Consider the following 23529-nt stretch of genomic DNA (forward strand, 5'->3'; position numbering starts at 1 on the left):
GCTCCCTCTACAGTGTTTCCTTTATATTTGTAGCAGTGAAAGTGTCAAAATGCACAAATATTAATTTGTACATTGTCAGAGTACCATAAAGTACATATGAGGGGTGACCAGTCAGTCTTTTAACTCTGATAATTCAAACCTGCAGGGCCAAAATCTAATATCAACATATCGGGCACAATTACAGGACATCCTGAGTTAAACTCCAACATCAGTGCTGTAACTCTGCTAACGAACAAACACTGCTGCTGCTGCCAAGAGTGCTAGTTGGGATTCTTCTTCATGTGAGGAATCGTCTGAAGCCACGCCCCTTTCAGTTTACCTCATGGTCATGTTTTATCAAACCTTTGTCTGGTAGTGAAGAGGGAAAAATTATTTATTGATCCTGTTTGAATTGTGTCATGAATCACAGAAATGATCACATCCTGTGATAATTTAAATGATCTATAAATCTTCTACCTGCTCTCTCACAGTCTTCCACATCAAACATGGCAGTAACATCACAACACTGAGACATCTACTGAACCTGCACATCATATATGTCACCAAACCATTTATCACATCATCATGAATCTGTTTGAGCTCATTCAGAAACAGAGTGTCTGTCACAGTTTGTCCACCAGAGAGCGCTGACACTCTGATCCATTCAAGATCAGATCAGACTTTATTGATCCTCACAGACTGAGAGGTCACAAACAGAAACAGCTCTTTGAATGAAGAAAATACAAAGATTAAAGATATAACACAGTACTGATAACGTTATAAAGATTTATATCAATATTTAAATCCCTCACACTGTATTATTGTGTAAATATTTGGTCCAGCAGAGAAACTCCTGCAGTAGAAGTATAAAGGAACATGTGTAATAAATAATATATATGTTAATGATGTGGTAAATAATCTCTATCTGTGTGTTTATGTGACAGACACACAGGAATAATATGAAGCACACAGAACAGAAAGAAGACAAAACTATGATGCAGCAGGCTATATAATAATATATAAGAACAATAACACAAGTATAGTATTAATATATTGTTGTTTAAAGTGATATCAGTCATTTAAATCAATGTAAAGTGGATCAGTGTTGATGTTAGTGTGTATTTATTGCACCACGACTCTAATAATCACACTGCTGATGTGTATGTGGGTCCAGTCCAGTCGTGTTCTGATCTACAGAGCTGGATCACTGCTCTTTAAATGATGTACACAGAAATAATCTGTCCACAGAGAAGATGTGAAAAGCTTTTATCTATTCAGGCAACATGAAATCTGCTGAATGATGAATCCACACACAGAACAAAGATTCACACTTTAACTTGTCGATCAAATCTTTAATTAAAGCGGCTGCAGACGAAGAGTTACAGACAAACTGTAGGACAACTTTTATGGATCTGAAACTTTAAAGGCAGCATCACAATAAAAGCAGATTATTATTATTATTATTATATATTATTAATGTGTGAAAGGAACCAAACAGACTGAAACAAGCTGTTTCCTGTTTTCCACACAGAAAGTGACTGATGGTTACAGGATGACATCATGATGAAGTTATACAGCACACACTTCATGAACTTTAGCAGGATTAAGAACTTTATCACTTCAGTGTTTGACACCAACGATCAACAGGACTGTTTGTTAAGTGATGATTTAATCTGTCAGAGGACGTCACAGACATTTATCTGGCTGCAGTTATTAATAACAGCTGTTCTGTTGCTTGTTGCTTCACATCACGGCATTAAAACCAGAACTAGGCCATTGTAACCACCTTCTACTGTGAGCTTTTAACACTGTTTGTATTTGTTGAACTGCCTCATCATTTCTTGGACACTTCAGTAATCCAGGCTGAGTCTCATGGAAGAGAACATGAACATCCAACTTGACGTTCTGATAGGTTCCACTCCACTTTTTGACATCAGTGGAAAAGTCGACATCTCTGGTGTGATGCATCAGCACTAAAATCACAGGTTTATCACCTGAAAAGACAAAATATGAGACAAAGTTCAGAGATCGACTTCCTGTGAAGAAGAACGTGCAGAGAACGTTTTACTAAAAACACAAACATTACAGGGTTGAACAACACAGGCAGGAACAAGTTCATACATCCCTCTGAACATTCAGGAGACACAAAATCATATTTTAAATGAACACGTCACCAACAAAACTGTGTTGTTGTGACTGTTTGCTCTTCAAACACTTAAAAAAAAACCCAACTGTATATTAAAGATATGAAAGTTTACCAGTTTGTAGAGGAGCTGAACACAGAGCTGCTGTGAAGTGACCTGAGGACTCATGTTTTAATCTGCTGCAGTGTTCTTCACTGCTGCCACTGAAGGGTTTGTAAATGTAGAAGTAGGAGAGAAAAGTCTCTGAGCGAACTGTTCACATGTTCACTGACTGTACGTACAGCTGCAGAACCAGAACTACAGGCTCACACAGAACATGAACTCTGGTTCTGAGACTGGAGACTATAATCAGAATATAATCTGAACATCACCTCTGTACAGATTAGTCTGATAACAGTAAGAGAGAGTTAGAAACAAATCTTTCATTACCTGCTGGAATCTCTCTCATGGCTGCCGACACATCTGATCCAACACGAGACGTGATTGGACAGAAGACGATGATGATGTCACACTCCTGATAGTCTGTGATCTTCACCTGTGTCCATCTCATATTCTTCACTTTTTCCAGTATTTCATCATCAGCACCACAGGTCCGACCAGTAGAGACTGAGTGGACCTTCACTGTTTGTGCTGAAGGTGTAGAGATCCTCACTGAAAGATAAAATCCTTCATCAGTTCCACAACAGAGACATTTACATTGTGACAGCAGCAAAGTGGAGATCACAGAGAGCATCAATTAAAACAGTAATTAATAAGTAAAAAAGCAGTTAGACCAATATAAATAAACACAACTCCAAACATATTTACACCATCACACAGAGATAAACTAACTGTGAACATTTATTCAGAAACATCACTGAAAGAACCTGGTAGCAACATGACACTCACCTTTGGACCAGAACCAGGACGACAACCATGAGAGTTTCTGTCCTGATGAACAATAAAGCAGAATTCAGTCAGATCCAGATTCATATTTGTGTTTAACTGTTACTGAGTTTGATGAGACAATTTGTGTCAAATAATAATAACAGAGGAAGAATTCCCATCTTTTATTAAAGTGAAGGTTCTAATACTGTGAAAATACTCTGTTACAGGTTCAATATGTGTTATTATCAAGTGAATTTAAATGATCAGCAGAACTTGTGCAGTAAAATGTGACTGATGAACCTGAAGATATTTTAATATTGAATTATTATTAATGTTGAGTTAGTGGAACTGATTCTAACTTCACTTCCTGTTGTGGGTTTAATATTTAAAACATCATATTTTATTAACTCATCACATGTTTTATTAAAGAAACAGATCCAGGAATCTTTTCTGACTCACATTAATATTGTGAGAGTTTTTCCACATTCTGGTTAATAATTCATGGATCCTGATGAAAACAATCAGCTGTATTTAGGTGGCTGTTATCTGTGAGTGAGTATATTTGATGCAGGAAACAAAAACCTGGATCCAGTTAATTTAAATATGTTGTACATGATACTGGATCAGGCTTGATTGAATTAAAGGGGACTGTTGGTTCTACTTGGTGCCGTTCAGCTGCGTTTGTATTAATCCAGCCTGTTCAAACAGATCAGAACACAGACAGGATCCAGTTCTGGCAGGTCAAGTGGAGCAGAACAGTCACAGAACACATCAAAGATCCACAACAAACCAACTAAACTAAACTAAAACTGTCGTTTCAAACTGATTATTTATTGTCATTTATTAATCAGAGCATTCAACATAATCAGTACACACACACACACACACACACACACACACACACACACACACACACACACACACACACAGTGGGAGTCCAGATTCTGTTGGTTCCTATGTAACTTGGACCCTGCAGCACTTGTCTTGAGAGAACAGCTACATCAGGCTCTACAGCAGGTGATGAAACTGTCTGGGAGTGTTCTGGACCGGTTCTTCTATCTTTCATACGGAACTTATTCTGTGTTGTTTGGCCCCAAATCTGTGAAACTGCTGTTCTGTCCTTCAGTGTGTTTGTTGTGTTTGTTTTGTGTGTTTAAGATCCGTTTGATTTATTGTTTGTTCTTTTATCAGTATTATCATGCCAGTGTCATATTAATATATTATAATCAACTGCCTAACTGTAATTGATCAGCATGACAATAAAAAACAAACTTGAACAACCTGCAGATGGGACCTTCTGGACCTCCTGGACCTCCTTCTCCTCCTTCTCCTCCTTCTTCTCCTCCTCCTCAGCAGGGTCTGCTGCAGGTGGACCAGAGGAACGTTTCTCAGCCTGAGGAGAGAGAGGAGACAGAAACAGAGAGCTTCCAGCAGATACAAGGTGTGTGTGTGTGTGTGTGTGTGTGTGTGTGTGTGTGTGTGTGTGTGTGTGTGTCTCTGAGTTTGTCAACAATACAAATGAAGTTATGAGACAAATGGAACAAAAGTGGAGACGTGTTGTTCATTTGAATAGTTTTAATGTTTGACAATAATCTATTTTCCTTTAATATTCTTTCTACTGATAAATGAATCTTTAAAAGTGAACATGCAGCTGCCACTGACAGATAAATGTTCAGCTGCACCAACAACACTTTCTTTGTTGTTGTCAGTGATGTGAACATATGAATGAAGATGTTGCTGGTGAATAAAGACAGAGACTCTGCAGGATGTTAACTCACCTGTTGGGTTGTGTCTTCTTCCATCTGATCACCTTCACCTGTGGACACAGGTGTGATGTGTTCATTAACAATATGTTCAATCATATTCAGGAAATGGTTAAAACAGTGAAATGTGTTTTTCACATCATTCTGTGATTTTAACAGGATCTATGTTGACTTCTTTTTCTTCATTATACAAGTTAAAGTGCAGATGTCATGTGTGTGTTTAATGAGTGGAGCAGCGTCAGTGTTTCACAGCTGAGAGTCTCTACTTTAACACACACAGTGCTGTGGAGACACTGTTTGAATGGAGCACACTGGAAACATCTAAAGCTGATCAGGAATCAGTGTTCTGGAGTTGTTGCTCCTGACTGAGACGTTTTTCTTTCTCTCTGTAGTTTCATGGTGAGGATCAACATATTATCTATAACCCAGTTATTAGTCTGAGCCGCTGTGGATCAAAGGTAACCTGTTGTTTCCTTCATGATAAATGAATAAATGAAGCAGCAGGCTGATGGTCAGCCTGTCTGTAGTCTGCTCTCAGTATCAGCTCTTTTTAGACAGATGACCTTTAAAGGAAGAATCGAAAATCTAAAATGAATTCTTCTTCTCCCATGATGCACCTGCAGCTGGTGGTGCAGTAACATTATACTATAACATATTAACCAGTTAATACATGTGTTAATGCTGATTAAAAGTAAATGAAATGATGCTGAAGATTTAAAAGTTTAAATCTGCATCAGACTGGAAGTCAGTCCTGCTGAGTATAAACCCTGAGTGATCTCATTAGAGCTTTATATACAAACATACAGACTAATGTCCTGAGTTATGACTCTTCACATTCATCATCATGCTGTAGCAGCAGCTACAGGTGGAGAGTATAAAAACTGTAAACCATATTAAATAAATCATGCACTTGTATATTAATATAAATGTAGAGTTACAGTGTCACTGAGATCTCACTTCACTTCCTGTTAACTTGTTTCACTGAAGAAACAGATCGATGTAGGAAAACTGTTTCCTGACAACAGTAACTTGAATTAAACTAGAACTTTGTGATGAAATAATGTAGATGATTCCAACATGCTGATGTTTCTGAATCATCAACATGTTCCTGAATAATCTGAGGAGAAAGATTCTTACCTGCAGCTCTGAGGAGCTCAGTTATCGTTCAGCTGTTGTAGATCTGCAGCAAACAGAAAGAGGAAGTTCTTTATAAAAGGCTCCGCCCACTTTATGAACCACGTGACTTATAAGAATTTCACAAACTGTCACTGTGTGTGTTTGTGTGTGTGCAACAGGTTCTAAAGTACTGAAATAGATCAGATGGATTTATCTTCAATTAACCGTCAAACTCATTTCATCATTTCACAGCTCAAATGGCTTCTTACTTGTTTACAGTGATCATATGCCCAAACATTTAGACACTACAATGAATAAACCACATGCCAGCTTCACCTGTTTCATGCACAAAACTCACAGCTTTATTTTCAGGTTAGGGTTGGACACTGAGGTGTCAGGTGTCATTGCATGACATGACTGCTCCCTCTACAGTGTTTCCTTTATATTTGTAGCAGTGAAAGTGTCAAAATGCACAAATATTAATTTGTACATTGTCAGAGTACCATAAAGTACATATGAGGGGTGACCAGTCAGTCTTTTAACTCTGATAATTCAAACCTGCAGGGCCAAAATCTAATATCAACATATCGGGCACAATTACAGGACATCCTGAGTTAAACTCCAACATCAGTGCTGTAACTCTGCTAACGAACAAACACTGCTGCTGCTGCCAAGAGTGCTAGTTGGGATTCTTCTTCATGTGAGGAATCGTCTGAAGCCACGCCCCTTTCAGTTTACCTCATGGTCATGTTTTATCAAACCTTTGTCTGGTAGTGAAGAGGGAAAAATTATGTATTGATCCTGTTTGAATTGTGTCATGAATCACAGAAATGATCACATCCTGTGATAATTTAAATGATCTATAAATCTTCTACCTGCTCTCTCACAGTCTTCCACATCAAACATGGCAGTAACATCACAACACTGAGACATCTACTGAACCTGCACATCATATATGTCACCAAACCATTTATCACATCATCATGAATCTGTTTGAGCTCATTCAGAAACAGAGTGTCTGTCACAGTTTGTCCACCAGAGAGCGCTGACACTCTGATCCATTCAAGATCAGATCAGACTTTATTGATCCTCACAGACTGAGAGGTCACAAACAGAAACAGCTCTTTGAATGAAGAAAATACAAAGATTAAAGATATAACACAGTACTGATAACGTTATAAAGATTTATATCAATATTTAAATCCCTCACACTGTATTATTGTGTAAATATTTGGTCCAGCAGAGAAACTCCTGCAGTAGAAGTATAAAGGAACATGTGTGATAAATAATATATATGTTAATGATGTGGTAAATAATCTCTATCTGTGTGTTTATGTGACAGACACACAGGAATAATATGAAGCACACAGAACAGAAAGAAGACAAAACTATGATGCAGCAGGCTAGATAATAATATGTAAGAACAATAACACAAATATAGTATTAATATATTGTTGTTTCAAGTGATATTAGCCATTTAAATCAATGTAAAGTGGATCAGTGTTGATGTTAGTGTGTATTTATTGCACCACGACTCTAATAATCACACTGCTGATGTGTATGTGGGTCCAGTCCAGTCGTGTTCTGATCTACAGAGCTGGATCACTGCTCTTTAAATGATGTACACAGAAATAATCTGTCCACAGAGAAGATGTGAAAAGCTTTTATCTATTCAGGCAACATGAAATCTGCTGAATGATGAATCCACACACAGAACAAAGATTCACACTTTAACTTGTCGATCAAATCTTTAATTAAAGCGGCTGCAGACGAAGAGTTACAGACAAACTGTAGGACAACTTTTATGGATCTGAAACTTTAAAGGCAGCATCACAATAAAAGCAGATTATTATTATTATTATTATATATTATTAATGTGTGAAAGGAACCAAACAGACTGAAACAAGCTGTTTCCTGTTTTCCACACAGAAAGTGACTGATGGTTACAGGATGACATCATGATGAAGTTATACAGCACACACTTCATGAACTTTAGCAGGATTAAGAACTTTATCACTTCAGTGTTTGACACCAACGATCAACAGGACTGTTTGTTAAGTGATGATTTAATCTGTCAGAGGACGTCACAGACATTTATCTGGCTGCAGTTATTAATAACAGCTGTTCTGTTGCTTGTTGCTTCACATCACGGCATTAAAACCAGAACTAGGCCATTGTAACCACCTTCTACTGTGAGCTTTTAACACTGTTTGTATTTGTTGAACTGCCTCATCATTTCTTGGACACTTCAGTAATCCAGGCTGAGTCTCATGGAAGAGAACATGAACATCCAACTTGACGTTCTGATAGGTTCCACTCCACTTTTTGACATCAGTGGAAAAGTCGACATCTCTGGTGTGATGCATCAGCACTAAAATCACAGGTTTATCACCTGAAAAGACAAAATATGAGACAAAGTTCAGAGATCGACTTCCTGTGAAGAAGAACGTGCAGAGAACGTTTTACTAAAAACACAAACATTACAGGGTTGAACAACACAGGCAGGAACAAGTTCATACATCCCTCTGAACATTCAGGAGACACAAAATCATATTTTAAATGAACACGTCACCAACAAAACTGTGTTGTTGTGACTGTTTGCTCTTCAAACACTTAAAAAAACAAAACTGTATATTAAAGATATGAAAGTTTACCAGTTTGTAGAGGAGCTGAACACAGAGCTGCTGTGAAGTGACCTGAGGACTCATGTTTTAATCTGCTGCAGTGTTCTTCACTGCTGCCACTGAAGGGTTTGTAAATGTAGAAGTAGGAGAGAAAAGTCTCTGAGCGAACTGTTCACATGTTCACTGACTGTACGTACAGCTGCAGAACCAGAACTACAGGCTCACACAGAACATGAACTCTGGTTCTGAGACTGGAGACTATAATCAGATTATAATCTGAACATCACCTCTGTACAGATTAGTCTGATAACAGTAAGAGAGAGTTAGAAACAAATCTTTCATTACCTGGAATCTCTCTCATGGCTGCCGACACATCTGATCGAACAAGAGATGTGATTGGACAGAAGACGATGATGATGTCACACTCCTGACAGCCTGTGATCTCCACCTGTGTCCATTTCATATTCTTCACTTTTTCCAGTATTTCATCATCAGCACCACAGGTCCGACCAGTAGAGACTGAGTGGACCTTCACTGTTTGTGCTGAAGGTGTAGAGATCAAATCCTTCATCAGTTCCACAACAGAGACATTTACATTGTGACATCATCAAGATCAAAGACAGAGAGCATCAATTAAAACAGTAATTAATAAGTAAAAAAGCAGTTAGACCAATATAAATGAACACAACTCCAAACATATTTACACCATCACACAGAGATAAACTAACTGTGAACATTTATTCAGAAACAAAACTGAAAGAACCTGGTAGCAACATGACACTCACCTTTGGACCAGAACCAGGACGACAACCATGAGAGTTTCTGTCCTGATGAACAATAAAGCAGAATTCAGTCAGATCCAGATTCATATTTGTGTTTAACTGTTACTGAGTTTGATGAGACAATTTGTGTCAAATAATAATAACAGAGGAAGAATTCCCATCTTTTATTAAAGTGAAGGTTCTAATACTGTGAAAATACTCTGTTACAGGTTCAATATGTGTTATTATCAAGTGAATTTAAATGATCAGCAGAACTTGTGCAGTAAAATGTGACTGATGAACCTGAAGATATTTTAATATTGAATTATTATTAATGTTGAGTTAGTGGAGCTGATTCTGACTTCACTTCCTGTTGTGGGTTTAATCTTTAAAATGTCATATTTTATTAACTCATCACATGTTTTATTAAAGAAACAGATCCATGAATCTTTTCTTACTCACATTAATATTGTGAGTGTTTTTCTACATTCTGGTTAATAATTCATGGATCCTGATGAAAACAACCAGGGCCCAAATCCACTGAGACTTTTATCTCAGCGTTAGCAGTTCTCCTAAATCAGACTGAAAGTTTTTATAAGAGTCATTTGTTAAAAGTAATTCAGCAGCTGAGACCAACTGTTAGTTATGAAAACACTGAACTCCTGAACTAGACTCTCCCCCTCCTCCAACTAGAAGTAACTCTCTGTTGCTCTGGATGACGTCATGTTATAAGGACGCAGAAGCGGTGACAGCTGATTGGCTGCTGAGTGACCGGGCAGCCCAATGAAAAGTCAGTTAGGCTGCACAATGCATGAAGTGAAAATAAGGAAGTTGCCTACAAGCCCATGACAAGAAGATACTGGATAAAGAAATGTATTCATGAGGAGAACTAAGTGCCCCGCCAAACAAAACGCTTCAGACAAAAATGACAAATTAACAGATTGCGATGAGAAACATGAATTGCCAATAAAAGCAGCATCAAACAACTCTCCATTAGAATTCAACAGTGTCCAGTATATTTCAACATGTGTCAAAGACAGTTTGTGTGTTGATGGAATGCAACTTTTCCTTGATGACAAACGGGACCAGAAGAACCTGCAGACCTCCAGTAATCTGGAATAACTGTGGAGGTCTGTGATCTTAATCCCGTGTGAATCTGCCACGTCTGTAGTTTGTAAAGTAAAAATTCCACCGCAAATGATCATATTTCACCAAACACAGAGGTCATGTGATAATATTAGTCCTGTGAATCAGCATCTCTGTGATTTGGGGTCGTTTTTTGTTTTTCTTAAGGTTTTTTGTGTTTTCCACCTTTTTTCTGCCTTTTTCCCAGTCGAGAATTATGGAGGCTGTGTTGAGAATTATGATGAAAGTTTTGACAACATTCTGGTGAAAATTCAGGAGCGAAATCTGGAGAGATGATCAGATGGATCACATGCATGGCAGCATGTGGTAAGGAACATTTCCATCTGTCAACAGGCTCAACAGTTATTATATTACAGCTGATACTGGTCCTGTGTGAACAGCTGCATCTCTCCCGCAGTGCTGCCAGACATTTTGACTCCGGTGCTGTTGGATTGTTCCGGTTGGTTCTGGACGTTACTGCGTCCGTCACCAACTCAACCACAACTTCAGTCCCTTCGCGTCCATCTGACATCGTTTTAATGATTTCCTGTCATTTAGAGTCTCTAAAACATTCAGCTGTGACCAGGTCCTGGTGAGTTCGGAGTCCTCTGGACTTCTAAGGTCTCTCAGTCTGAGGTGCTACATTTAAGCCTAAAATGTTTGTGATTAACTCTTATTTTCAAAAATTAAGAGTCCCAAAGTTACGACTGACACGCCCATTATTTGTAGGAGTTGCTCCTAAATTCTTCTGTTAGGAGAAACTTTAGCCTGAAGACTCTTTGTGAATATGGGCCCAGCTGTATTTAGGTGGCTGTTATCTGTAAGAATACAATTTGATGTAGGAAAGAAAAACCTGGATCCAGTTGATTTAAATATGTTGTGTATGATATTGGATCAGGCTTGATTGAATTATAGTGAAACTCTCGCCAAAATACAATCTGGGCTTTATTTGTGATTTGCTATTATTTGCTTTATTTGGTGCCGTCCTGCCAGTGGAGAAGAGTCGACCTCAGAATGAGACGTAACCTGGAGGACAGTTAAGGTGGAACTTCTGTCTTCCAGCAACTATCCACACCAGATCTCACGTGACTTTCCCAGCTTTTTATTTTAGTATTGTTTCTTATATGAGGCTCCTTTTTCAACTTCAAGGTCAATATTGTTTTTCACTAACAACAAAACAACTAATTATCTGCATTTATATGGAACTAAGCTTCAGGATTGTTCCACCTTAACTGTCCTCCAGGTTACGTCTCATTCTGAGATCGACTCTTCTACACTGGCAGGACGGCGGCGAGCGGAACAAGCTACTGCTAACATGAGCTGTTCAAAAACTTTCTTTTTAGTAACTCTGCGTTCACAAACAATGTTGTCAGTGCTGGTGTTCATGTGTAGAGACCCTGGTGATGCTACCAGCACAGTTTCATGTTGTGTCCAGACTTCTTACTGTTTTAAATATACAGATTTTCATGCTATTGTAAAAGTGCCCGTAGCACTCCCATTGAAAATGAGTTTGACCTGAAAGGGAAGCACAGCAAATCTTAAAAGTGCCTCTTTCATAGTAATTATGCTTTTATACAAAGGTTTGACTCATATACAGTCACAAAAAAAGCCCCGGTGGCATTTTGCAGAGAGTTTCACTTTGTGCCATTCAGCTGTGTTTTGTATTAATCCAGTCTGTTCAAACAGATCAGAACAAAGACAGATGTGTGGTTTTACTGCTTTCTCTGGGAGTCCAGATCCAATTGGCTGCTATTTTGGACCCTTTCAGTAGAGGGTTTCAATCCATCCTTCTTCCACCCCCTCCTTTCCCCCCTCTTCCTCCTCCTCCTCCTCATCAGTCAGACCAGCCGATTCAGAATCAGTTCATCAAGTGTTTGTTATCAGAATGTGTTGAGGTTCAGCAGAAAGTAAATCAGGTTATTAGATTATTTCTCTCAGCAGGTCAGCAGGATAAAACAGCTGGTGGTGTCAGAGCATCTTCCTCTGCCACCATGGAAGAAAAGTCTGAAATGATTTTTAAACCCAGATGACTGTGTGAGCTCCCTGACTGCAGCAGGATCATGTTGCTTCATGTTTCCATGGACAGTAACAGCAGAGACCAGTGTTGGGCACGTTACTTTTAAAAAGTAATTAGTTATAGTTACTTCTTCCAAAAGTGACTGAGTTAGTAACAAAATTACTCCACATTTAAAGTAACTAGTTACCAGGGAAAGTAACTATTGTGTTACTTTGAATTATTCCCCCTCTGAGCTCAGCATCCGTTTCAGCGAACTCTGCGTCTGTGAATACAGAAACATCTCTGCATGGCCCAGCGTCTCCTGCTGGAGTCTGACTCACCTGCTGGTAACTGCAGCATGTTGTCAACAACACACCTGCTGTCATCACCAACACTGTCAACAGTGTGTTTTTGGCCACTAGTTCTGTAGAAGCGTGTTCAGTTCAGAGATGCTTCATTAGATCACAGTTGATTACAACTTGAACAGAAGAGATTAAACTCGTGTCTGTAGACTCACTGCTGCAGCTCACCTCTGCCAGTGTGTGTGTGTGTACATGTGTGGTTTGTGTGGTTTGTGTGTGAACTGAAGGGTCGTCCCGCCCCTCCTCCTCCTCCTGCTGTGGCTGAGTCAGATTTCAACACTACAGTCTGTGACAGTAACTCGCTGTAACGATGGAAACAGAAACTAGCTGGATCAGTTATTAGATTATCTGTTACTGACAGAAAGTAACGCTGTTTATTGTAATGCTGTTATTCCCAACACTGAGACATCATTCATATGACAAGAAAGAAAATGTATGTTTACTGTGTATGATCACCTCGATCAGTGTTCGCGTGTTGAGCTTCAACATTTTTAAAAAACTGTGAAAGCTCCTTCGGGTCAACTGATGCGTCAGTGATGCACTTCTTCAAACGTTCATCATCCAGAGCATCTAGAAAAGAGACAGTTAATCACAGTCACATCTTCTTATATCTGTAATATATTGTTTGATTCATGTTGTGTTATTAGTATTGATTAAGGCTGCAGAGGACCAGACACTGTCAGTGACCACAGCAGATGTGAGGAAAGTCCTGCTGAGAGTGAATCTGAATGAGCTGCTGCTCCAGATAATATACCTGGATGTGACATCAGTGAGGTGAGACGTCTGCACAGAACCTACAGACACTAAAAGACACCCAGACAGTCTGTTCACCTGCTGCCACCTGACAGCAGATACACAAGTACCTGCTGCTGCACCACCAGACTACACAGCAGCTTCACTCCTCAGGACACCAGACTCTTTAATTCACCATCTGCACTCTGTAACACAGTTTTGTGTTTCTTATGTAGCATAAAGGAATTTACACTCAGCTGCATTTACAACCCTGCTGTTGACAAATAAATGAACCTTTAATTTGTATCATCGTTTTGTGAAGAGTTCAGTGTTCATGCAGCGTCACACAGAATTTTATTTTATGATGAAATTATTTCACTGAAGTTTAAAGCAGTCTGAGTCCCAGCAGCAGGATTATTTTCTGTTTGTTCATAATAAATGAAATGTTTCTTTATACATTTAGTTTTTGTGAAACATAATTCAACTGAACTTTAACTCCAAACTGCATATGAACCAGTGTCATTTCTTTGTTACAGTCCTGATATTCACACACAGTACTGGGGGGGAAAAATTAGAAGTATAAGTAAAAAAAAACATTTATTAAAACAAATAATAATTGTACCTACATTTATGTGAAGCTGACATCACATCTCTCACTGTCTTTAGGATCTCTGGGTCGACATCAACCTGCATCAGACACACAAAACCTTTAGAAGTGTAAACATGCAACAAGTAAACACAGACAGTACATTATATTATGTAAATTATAATAATCATTACATTCAGTGGTGGAAAGTAATTAATCACATTAATTCTTGTACTGCATGAATCTGAGGTATTTTCACTTTACTTGATTATTTCAATTTTCGGCACATAATCAGAGGAAATATTACACTTTTTATGTCAGCAGTTCATCACAGGGCTGACATGTAGGGACAGACAACAATTCACCATCACATTCACACCGACCGACAATACAGAGCGACAGATCTCACTTGTTTGTCTCTGGATTGTGGCAGGAAGCCAGAGACAAACCATGCAGACACCGTGAGAACATGCAGTCTCTTCTGTTACAGCACAGACAGGCGATAATAGATTTTTGTGTGTTAGAAAGTAAACACCAACATCACTGAGACAAACAGTCAAAATGTTGTTTTACACAAATAAAGAAATACATCCATGTAAAATGTCTGCTGAATTAACAAATGTAAGCCCAAATAGATAAAAATGTGATGTAGACAGTATTTCACAAGGTTTATTCAGTTCTTCAAATGAAAAAGTCTTAAAATTGAGAGCCTGTGGGGAGTCTGGTGACATCTGCACTTTCTTCTTCCCCCAAAGACGCAGCCTGCTAGTTAAAGTTTACTCAGTTTGAATCATTTCAGTCAGTATGTAAATTAATTTGGTGTAAATGTTGAAATCAGTTGAATCAGTGTGTTCCAACAGCTGATGGGAGGTGAGACGCACCTCAGAAACCAGAGCAGACAGGATGAACTTAAACATGAAAACCAGAACACTTCTACAGCGCTGCTGCAACAAACCGTCACTTCTTGTAAGTAATGAAAATCTTAACGTAGTTCCTTCAGTGCTGAGTTTACAAGTGTTTGTTCAGTTTCTCCTAAACTCTTAAACTCACGTGGTTTGTGGCAACCAAAAACAAACTACAGTTCCCATGATGCTCCACTAGCTCAGAGGGCAGGCAGCTGGAGCTACTGAATACATCTCAGCAGGAGCTGCTGGTTCTGCTCACAGACTCCACACACACACACACACACACACACACACACACACACACACACACACACACACACACTTTGTGTGTCTGTTTTATATCTCATGATTTATTGTTTGTTCTTTTTACTGTTTTTATGGTTGTATTTTTGTCAGGATTATCATTATCTTTCTCCCACCGTTTCATCAAAGTCAACCTGCCTGCAGTCTGACCTGTTCAGGCTGGACCTTCTCCTCAGCCTGGTCTGCTGCAGGTGGACCAGAGGAACGTCTCTCTGGACACTTCACTGACCCTGAGGCTGCATCCTGAGGAGAGAGAGGAGACAGAAACAGAGAGCTTCCAGCAGATACAAGGTGTGTGTGTGTGTGTGTGTGTGTGTGTGTGTGTGTGTGTGTGTGTTGTGTAAGAGTTTAAATGTATATTAATGTAATATTCACTAACTATCTGAACTCATCTTCATGCTGATTGTTCTGTTCCAGGTGAACTATGTCTCTGAGTTTGTCAACAATACAAATGAAGTTATGAGACAAATGGAACAAAAGTGGAGACGTGTTGTTCATTTGAATAGTTTTAATGTTTGACAATAATCTATTTTCCTTTAATATTCTTTCTACTGATAAATGAATCTTTAAAAGTGAACATGCAGCTGCCACTGACAGATAAATGTTCAGCTGCACCAACAACACTTTCTTTGTTGTTGTCAGTGATCTGAACATATGAATGAAGATGTTGCTGGTGAATAAAGACAGAGACTCTGCAGGATGTTAACTCACCTGTTGGGTTGTGTCTTCTTCCATCTGATCACCTTCACCTGTGGACACAGGTGTGATGTGTTCATTAACAATATGTTCAATCATATTCAGGAAATGGTTAAAACAATAAAATGTGTTTTTCACATCATTCTGTGATTTTAACAGGATCTATGTTGACTTATTTTTCTTCATTATACAAGTTAAAGTTCAGATGTCATGTGTGTGTTTAATGAGTGGAGCAGCGTCAGTGCTGGAGGAATTTTATCATTATGCAGCGTTTCTTCGACCTTCGTCTCTCTCCATGTTTTTCAACATAGAAACTTCATATAAGTTATAATATCAAATTTTAAGTTCAATAAGAACATTATTTACTACTGCTTTAATTTTAAAATCATACTTTCATGAATATCAATAAAAGTCAAAGGACAGAACGCTCAAAAGTCCCACTTTTTCAGTTTCTACGCAATTTCACCTTCACCTTTTTTTTCAGCTAAAATGTTCCATTCAAACTTTGAAACGTTTCACATCATCACATCACACATTTCATCTACTCCTATATCCCAATACAACTTTTCTTTGAAGCTGAGTTGTATATTATTTATAATGGTACTCAAGTAGAAATCACTTTAAACTCACTCATTTTCAAACTCTTCATACATTCAGCCTCTTTTCTTAACTGCTCCACTTGACACAGTTTTTACAAATCAGACGCTAACATTTCACAGTGGGCTCACCAGGAACTAAAATGTAAGTGTTTGCAGTTACTGTCTTTCAGGGAGAAGCATGATTACGAGAGGTGAACCTCAGCTGTTATTAATATTTGCTGTGTCTCAGTTCAGGTCTGCGTCCCCTGAAGGATTCGGCCTCTGTGGTCTGTGAAGGCGAGTCCTTCAGAGACCTTGTTAACCTCGTCAGCTGTTGTTAAATGTGACGGTCTAGCCTTTGGAGCATTTCCTGGTTGCGTCACCAGATGTTTTACTCCTGTACAGGCCCGCGGAGGTGACGATCTAAGCCACGCGATGTTGCCATTTCCTCTCTTTCTTTCTTCAGGTGCTCAAAGAATCTTGGGATATGTGAGGCCACGAAGGATCGTAGCGGTGCATCCTCCAGAAACAGGGAAAAGAAGGAGCATCTGGAGGAGCCTTCAGACTGGGACAGACTTCACACAGCGTTGTGATGTAATTGGCCTTCAAATACTCCTCTGAAGGATGCAGACTTGAACTGAGACACAGCAAATATCTCTTGGAAATGAACTGCAACCTTTGATTACAGTTGGGGAGAGACAGTTAAACAGACTTGCTAAGACACATAAAGGACGGGATGATCAGTATTAACACATTCTTTTACCGTTACTGACAGCAAAGTTAATACTTTGATTAATCACGACAGAATCATCACCCTCTGACAGTGACTCAGGTGTGACACTTCCCCTTTTCAACCGAACAGTGTTGTTGTCAGTTCCTCTTGGCCTCAGCTCAGCTCAGCTTCTCTATCGATTGAACATTTCCGACATTAATCTACTAAACTTCAATACATCTATTTCAATCACAGCTAACATTACATGGTCTTTAATGTAAGTACCACAAAGTTATTACTTATATCATTATTGTAATCATAACTGAATCGTCACATTTACTACAGTGCAGTAGGCAGAGCTTTGATATATTTCAGAATCATTTCATCAGGACTATGTATAATGTCCGTTACTTGTATTTGTGTTTGGAAGAAGTAAATTGATCTCAACTTTTTGACAGAGTGTATCTGACACCTCCACATAAAACAGTCTGTTTAGTGCCTGATCACATTCAAACTCTCAGTTCTATTTTGTGTATATATGACTTAATGTGTGACTTAGAGTGCACATTTTTTAGGACTGTGTTCAAATGAGTAAGCAGTGTATCAGAACATCTTTACTTTAAGAGAGTGTCCTGTAGTATTCTCTAAAATATAGACACAAAGGATGCCAGTGTGAATCTGTAGTTGCAGGACAGGTTGAACTGGATTTAGACACTCTCATTATCAAACTGGACTAAAACCTTGTGATGAAATAATGTAGATGCTTCTAACACGCTGATGTTTATGAATCCACAACCTTTGTTACTGAATTATTTGAGGAAATAAATGAATCTTACCAGCAGCTCTGGGTTGCTCAGTCATAATTCAGCTGTTGTAGATCTGCAGGAAACAGAAGGAAGAGACTCTTTATAATAAGGACCCTCCCCCTTCATGAACCGACTGATGAACTGTCACTGTGCACACATGCAACACCACAGTGACAGTTTCTAAGAAGCTGATGGATTTCTTACAAATCACGTGGTTCATGAGAGGGCGGATCTTTTGTACAAACTCTGACGTCACCATATATAAAGACTCTCTCTAGTCTGTTCACTGCAGGTCTACAACAGCTACACGATACCGACACACTGGTAAGGATGGTTCTGCTTTTTATATCAAAAACAAATGCTCCTCATTTAAAGACTGAGGTGCTAGATGTTGTTTCAGCAGAGTATCAATACATTGGAAATTTAAACTTTGTAATCAATGTAAGTTTAAAAGTGAAGTTTGACAGGAAGGTTTTCAATATTGTCTTGAGGTTCTCTTCATTGTTTTAAAACCAATATAAAGCCACTTAAATTCCTGCTGATCACATTGTTGATAAGTTCCCTCTACACAGACAGTGATAACATGGATGTAGATCTCTGTAGGGGCCCTGATACAGTTTTCACCAGCGTCCCTCAGAGTCCTGCACTGTGACCGAGTGAACTAATCATTCTGTTGGTACAAGATATCTAAACATCTATCACAGGTGTGGTTCATGTTGTACATCATGTTCTTCATGTCCTCTGTCTGCAGTCTGAATCATGGGAGGATTGTTTTCTCGTCCTGGTAAGATACTTGATCAACTGCAGCACACAGTCCAAAGATCCAACATCTAAACACAGTTTAGAATAGTATGTATAAAATGCAGAGTTACAATGATGCTGATGTTTTAAATGCTATACATGCAATCATTTTGGTTATTTCACTAAAATCTGTTTCTTTTAAACAAATCATTAAAATAAATCATACATTAGCTTCTTACTTTGTCAATAAAGGAAGCACATAGATTTACTTCAGACACACTCACACTGTGCAGTAAATCATTATTCATCATGGAACATTTTCTATGATCCTCTGACATGTCTTTTCTAAAAATGTCATGATGGCAACAAGAGGCTCTTGAAAGTGGAGGGCAGCATGTGTAGCAGTCTATCAGAGGTGACCAGCTGTTCAAACTGCTTCAGAGAATTATTGGATCTTTAAATCTGGTTCTTTGATATCCAGGTCTGACTGAGGAAACAGACTTCAGACTTTTTTATATACTGACTTTACTCTCTCATTGTTTGATGTAGTGATGAGTTTGGTTATACTTTAATGATAAACAGCCACTGTGACAATTCATTTTCATTTTCACTGATCTCTGTGCTGTGGGCACATATGGTTTGCTTGTGCAGTTCATGTTTGTCTCTTGGCTCAGAGCGAGTGTGTGTGTGTCTTCAGTAAGCCTGTGTTCTTCCTTTATCTGAGTTTATCAGTTTAACTTCAAGAGCACCTGGTGTCTCCTTTTGCTTTTAATTTCTGTTTGACATAATTAGTTTGTGTGTATATATATATATATATATATATATATATATATATATATATCTATATATATATATATATATAGATATATATATATACACACACACATATACGCACATATATATACTTATATATACATATACAGAATAGAATAGATATATCCCAGATGCATCTCAGTCAGTGCAATACAATAAGACATAACATAAAATCATATGAGAATGTCACAATAATAATAATTATACATATACATATATACATACACTGTAAAGAATTTCACTGTAAAAAGAGTGAAATACTGGCAGCAGAGATGCCAGTATTTCACTGTTATTTTACAATGCAAATACTGTCATTTATTTTAACAGTATATTACCATTTTTTTGGATTACAGTATATGACTGTAGAATAACAGTGGCTGTTGTGGTTATTTTACAGCACATCTACCACAATTTATCTAACAGTATAATACCGTTTTTTGGATTACAGTAGGAGAACTGTGGGTTATGGTGATTTTACAGTATATGCCAGTGTGTTATAAATTCTGTTATTTTTGCATTCGTATAAATTCTCACCAATTTAAAATATGCAGGGCTTCTCAGATACCCAGACCTCGGCTACAACATTCACCCCAACAACCAATCAACATCCAAAAGTCCCACAGCTTGACTTTTCTTGTATTTTACCATTGTCTTGCCTTCTAGTGCTTAGAGCAGATCAGAAACACTATCAGCAACAAAATGCATTCATTACTGTTCATCTGTCTGTGCTCAGCTGAAGAAAAGTAGCAGGATAAGCTAGCTGAGGACACAGAGGAAGAGAGTAGCAAAGAGTGGACAGTACAACGAGCGCTCACTCTGAAGCTGTTTTCAGGAACAAAGACCCAGAACTCACAGAGCAGAGCACTCTAACACCGTTAAACTTATCCAACTGATGACTAATTTCACTTACCTTATCTTACTTAATAACTTCTACCAAACTGTCATCGTCAACTATCATCAACATAGGGTTTCTATGCATGTCGGCTCAATGAAGAGACATAATCATAACTGAATTGATTACATTTTGTTGTTATTGCCAATCATTCCTAACCTTTGACCTTGAATAAAAATCAGATGGAGACCTTCAAGTAATAAGTTCAAGAACACTGGGATAGAACACAACAGAATAAACACTCCATAACATTGCTACAGTTATTACAAAGTGCTCATTTGTACAGCAGACTTTGTAAGATTAATAACATTGAGAACATTTGGATTACAAAAATGAAAAGGTATTGCATTACCACATTGGAAGAAAGTGTCTCCAATACAATCATTAGTGACAGGCTTTACTGAACTCATGAGCATAACCTCAGATGCTAATTTAAAATACCATCAAGAACAGTGTAACACTGCATTAAAATGCCATCTAGAAGACTGTAACAGTCTAGCCTGAAACCAAGTCTTTTTCATGTGAACAATAGAAAGTGGATGTGGAGAAAGAAAAGAGGAGAGAAAGTGTAGTGTCTGTGTGTTTCCTACACATCCTGGGGTTTAAAACAATAGTGAATAGGAGGAAGACAGGATGAGACGGGACCAGATGCTCCCCTTAGACAACTGCGGGAATGTGACAGTGTGAGGGTCCCCACAACCAGGAGCCCTGATCAGCCCTGAAGTGGGCTTCAGAGATAAGTTACAGGAAGGAGCCCACACCAGAGGTTAAGAGCTGACTCAACGTATACATTGTCATTTAAGTGTAGAGAGACCATCCTGTCCACTTTAGCTGACATCAGCAAAGTTAAGTAACGCACACAAGAGTTATTTCATAGAGGATGTGAGGCAGACCCATCCTTCTCTTCTTTCCCATTGGATAGATGTACCTTGAACCCACCAAAGTGACCAATTGGGACAAGTAGGCGGTTATGGAGAACAGACTTTAAAAAAGGCCCCCACACCAGAGAAAGGGGGGTGGCACTTGGTAGAATTCCTAAGAGCGAAGGCGTAGGAGTTCCGATAGGGCAAGAAGGGGCAAAAACGTTTGGCATTACTTTGCCCTAGATTGGAGAATATCAGAGGTGTGGCCACACACTCTGTTCGGATGCTAGGCTCAAGTCTGTTTTAATAAAGACTGCTCTATCATTCCACGCAGCCTTGCCTCCGCAGAATTCTTTTATCAACATACTACATGCCGACACTTTTGAGGAAGACAGCCCAGAAACTACAAAAGAAAGAGTGAACAGTGAATACTTGACAGCAACGCTTGGTTGGTCTCCTCAGTCACTGATGACGAATGCCTGTAAATAAAATAAAAAAATTAAATTAGCAACACAAAATCCCTGGTAAAATATAGAAATATGAAAGACTAATGGAGAGAGAGAAAGAAACATGAATATGAGGGGAGAGAAATGGGCCAGAGCAATAAACTCTTCAAGGGAGAGAGAAAATGATTAGACAGGATGAAAAGTGCAAGGAGGAGAAAATCAAGAGACAGAAAGAAGAGACAGTGGTTAGTTATAGTTAAGGGAGGGTTACCTCTGGAAAAATAGTGTGCAATAAAGTGAATGACGTCAAATTAATAAATGATAAGATACTGACACGCTGGTCCTGGAGGCCGGCATCAACAACCTAAAAAAACAACAGTCGGAGGTCCTTAAACAGGATTATGTCTCCCTCGCGGATCGCCTGCTGGACACGGGAAAGCGGCTAATTATCACTGGCCCGCTTCCCCCCGTCAGCTGCACCTGTGGCTGAAGGGGTACTGCCTGACAAAAAGTATGGGACCCTACATAATCTGTTTAATTTTTTCCCAAACTCCGTTTTTTTCTGTTTTAATTTTTGGGAATCCTGAATTTTTGTATTTATTTATTTTTTTTACCTTTTACTGTTATTATACTACCAAAAACAGTATGTTTTAATGTAAATGACTAAAGTGTACACAAATTAAATAGAAATTACCTTAAATTAATTGAGGTGACAAACATAATTCCTCAATACTGTACCGTAAAGTACTGTAAAGTGCATCAAAAACATTTTGACTTCATCATGTCTTCATACAGTAGTGTATTTTGTGTTTTTATGGGTTTCATTGAATAAAAACATGGTCAGCTCTCTGGCAGATCCAGAAAATGTTTGCAAACCAAAATTGTTCTGAAAATTAAAGTTGTAAAAGTTGTAAAAAAAAAACCCCAGCAAAGATGACGAACAAAATTATACTCGTGAATTTATGTCAATAACATACTAACCATCTAACAGTGGAAACACCAACCCTCCCCTGTCCTCTGAGCTCCCAGCCCAGACAGAGTCAGCTAAGAGGACTGTGGCTAACGGGGCTAGCTAGCTAACAGCAGCTACTGTTAGCAGCAGTTAACAGTCACTCTGTTATATGCTGATAATATGAATCGGACAGATGGCTAACATTCAGTGCGTTTACATGCACAACTTAGTCAGATTACAGCTATAGTTCCACTCTGCTGCTCAGTCAGACAACTGCAATTATCCAAGTACACATGCCGGTGAGAAATCGGATTATTGGTCCGGAGCATGTCAGACCCGGTACACTAGGTGGCGCTGTGCCCATTTCAACTAGTGGTAACAGAAACACCTCTGGCTGACCTCTTTACGTCACCAGCTGCCTCGGCATTCAAGAAAGATGGCGTATGAAGAGCGAGACTAAGCTACATCTTTGTACACTTCGTATATGGTGTACATGATAATAACACAAACTAGATGCACAATGGTGCTCTTTCTTGCGGTGATTTCGGAGGAAAGACGCCGTCCTTCTACTTCCGGCTCACGGCCCCGGGAAAAAATCTCGCGCCGGAGCAGAACACAAAATCCGATCCGATCTGATGGAACATATACATGCAGGAGTAATGAGACTATCAATCGAATAATCTTTGTGCTTTGATTCGACTATGAGAAATCCGATCCAGTCTGATTTTAGTCAGACTGAGGTGTAAACATGCATCTTAAAGATCCGA

At 38.7% G+C, this 23529-nt stretch overlaps 3 protein-coding genes and 1 long non-coding RNA gene across 7 annotated transcripts in view; 2 read left to right on the top strand and 2 right to left on the bottom strand.

Moving 5' to 3' along the window:
* Nucleotides 1–1310: 1310 nt before the first annotated feature.
* Nucleotides 1311–5944, bottom strand: LOC119025285. Of its 2 annotated transcripts, none has more exons than XM_037108693.1 (6): nt 5891–5944; nt 4769–4806; nt 4272–4383; nt 3012–3053; nt 2553–2753; nt 1311–1973 (listed from the first exon to the last, which is right to left on the bottom strand). In XM_037108693.1, the coding sequence occupies exons 2-6, from the start codon at nt 4790–4792 to the stop codon at nt 1723–1725; spliced, it is 630 nt and encodes a 209-aa protein (XP_036964588.1). In that variant the 5' UTR covers nt 4793–4806; nt 5891–5944; the 3' UTR covers nt 1311–1722. The 2 variants fall into 2 exon arrangements, with proteins under 2 accessions (XP_036964588.1, XP_036964587.1); XM_037108692.1 differs by having other exon boundaries at nt 2553–2774.
* LOC119025287 lies at nt 4390–15973 on the top strand. The gene is made up of 2 exons (XR_005076766.1): nt 4390–4443; nt 15555–15973. It is a non-coding gene; the product is annotated as an uncharacterized LOC119025287 (long non-coding RNA).
* On the bottom strand, nt 7599–18211 carry LOC119025282. 3 transcript variants are annotated; one of them, XR_005076758.1, is made up of 9 exons: nt 18086–18211; nt 15975–16012; nt 15402–15506; nt 14096–14156; nt 13194–13307; nt 9279–9320; nt 8839–9036; nt 8524–8612; nt 8121–8261 (listed from the first exon to the last, which is right to left on the bottom strand). XR_005076758.1 is itself a non-coding variant. In XM_037108686.1 (8 exons), exons 1-8 carry the CDS (start codon nt 18108–18110, stop codon nt 8011–8013), a joined length of 822 nt encoding a protein of 273 aa, XP_036964581.1. In that variant the 5' UTR covers nt 18111–18211; the 3' UTR covers nt 7599–8010. The 3 variants fall into 3 exon arrangements, 2 of the variants coding, with proteins under 2 accessions (XP_036964581.1, XP_036964580.1); XM_037108686.1 differs by lacking the exon at nt 8524–8612 and having other exon boundaries at nt 7599–8261; nt 15414–15506; XM_037108685.1 differs by lacking the exon at nt 8524–8612 and having other exon boundaries at nt 7599–8261.
* A 121-nt stretch (nt 18212–18332) lies between these two features.
* The window catches only part of LOC119025281 (interferon-induced protein 44-like), a 47485-nt gene continuing 42288 nt past the window's right edge, over nt 18333–23529 (top strand). Inside the window, exons 1-2 of the mRNA XM_037108683.1 lie at nt 18333–18379; nt 18807–18839. Of these exons, the coding sequence (XP_036964578.1) occupies nt 18815–18839 (25 nt within the window). The 5' untranslated portion in view covers nt 18333–18379; nt 18807–18814. The remainder of the gene's footprint in view (nt 18380–18806; nt 18840–23529) is intronic.

Source organism: Acanthopagrus latus, chromosome 9, assembly GCF_904848185.1.
Source record: "Acanthopagrus latus isolate v.2019 chromosome 9, fAcaLat1.1, whole genome shotgun sequence".
Lineage (NCBI taxonomy): Eukaryota > Metazoa > Chordata > Actinopteri > Spariformes > Sparidae > Acanthopagrus > Acanthopagrus latus.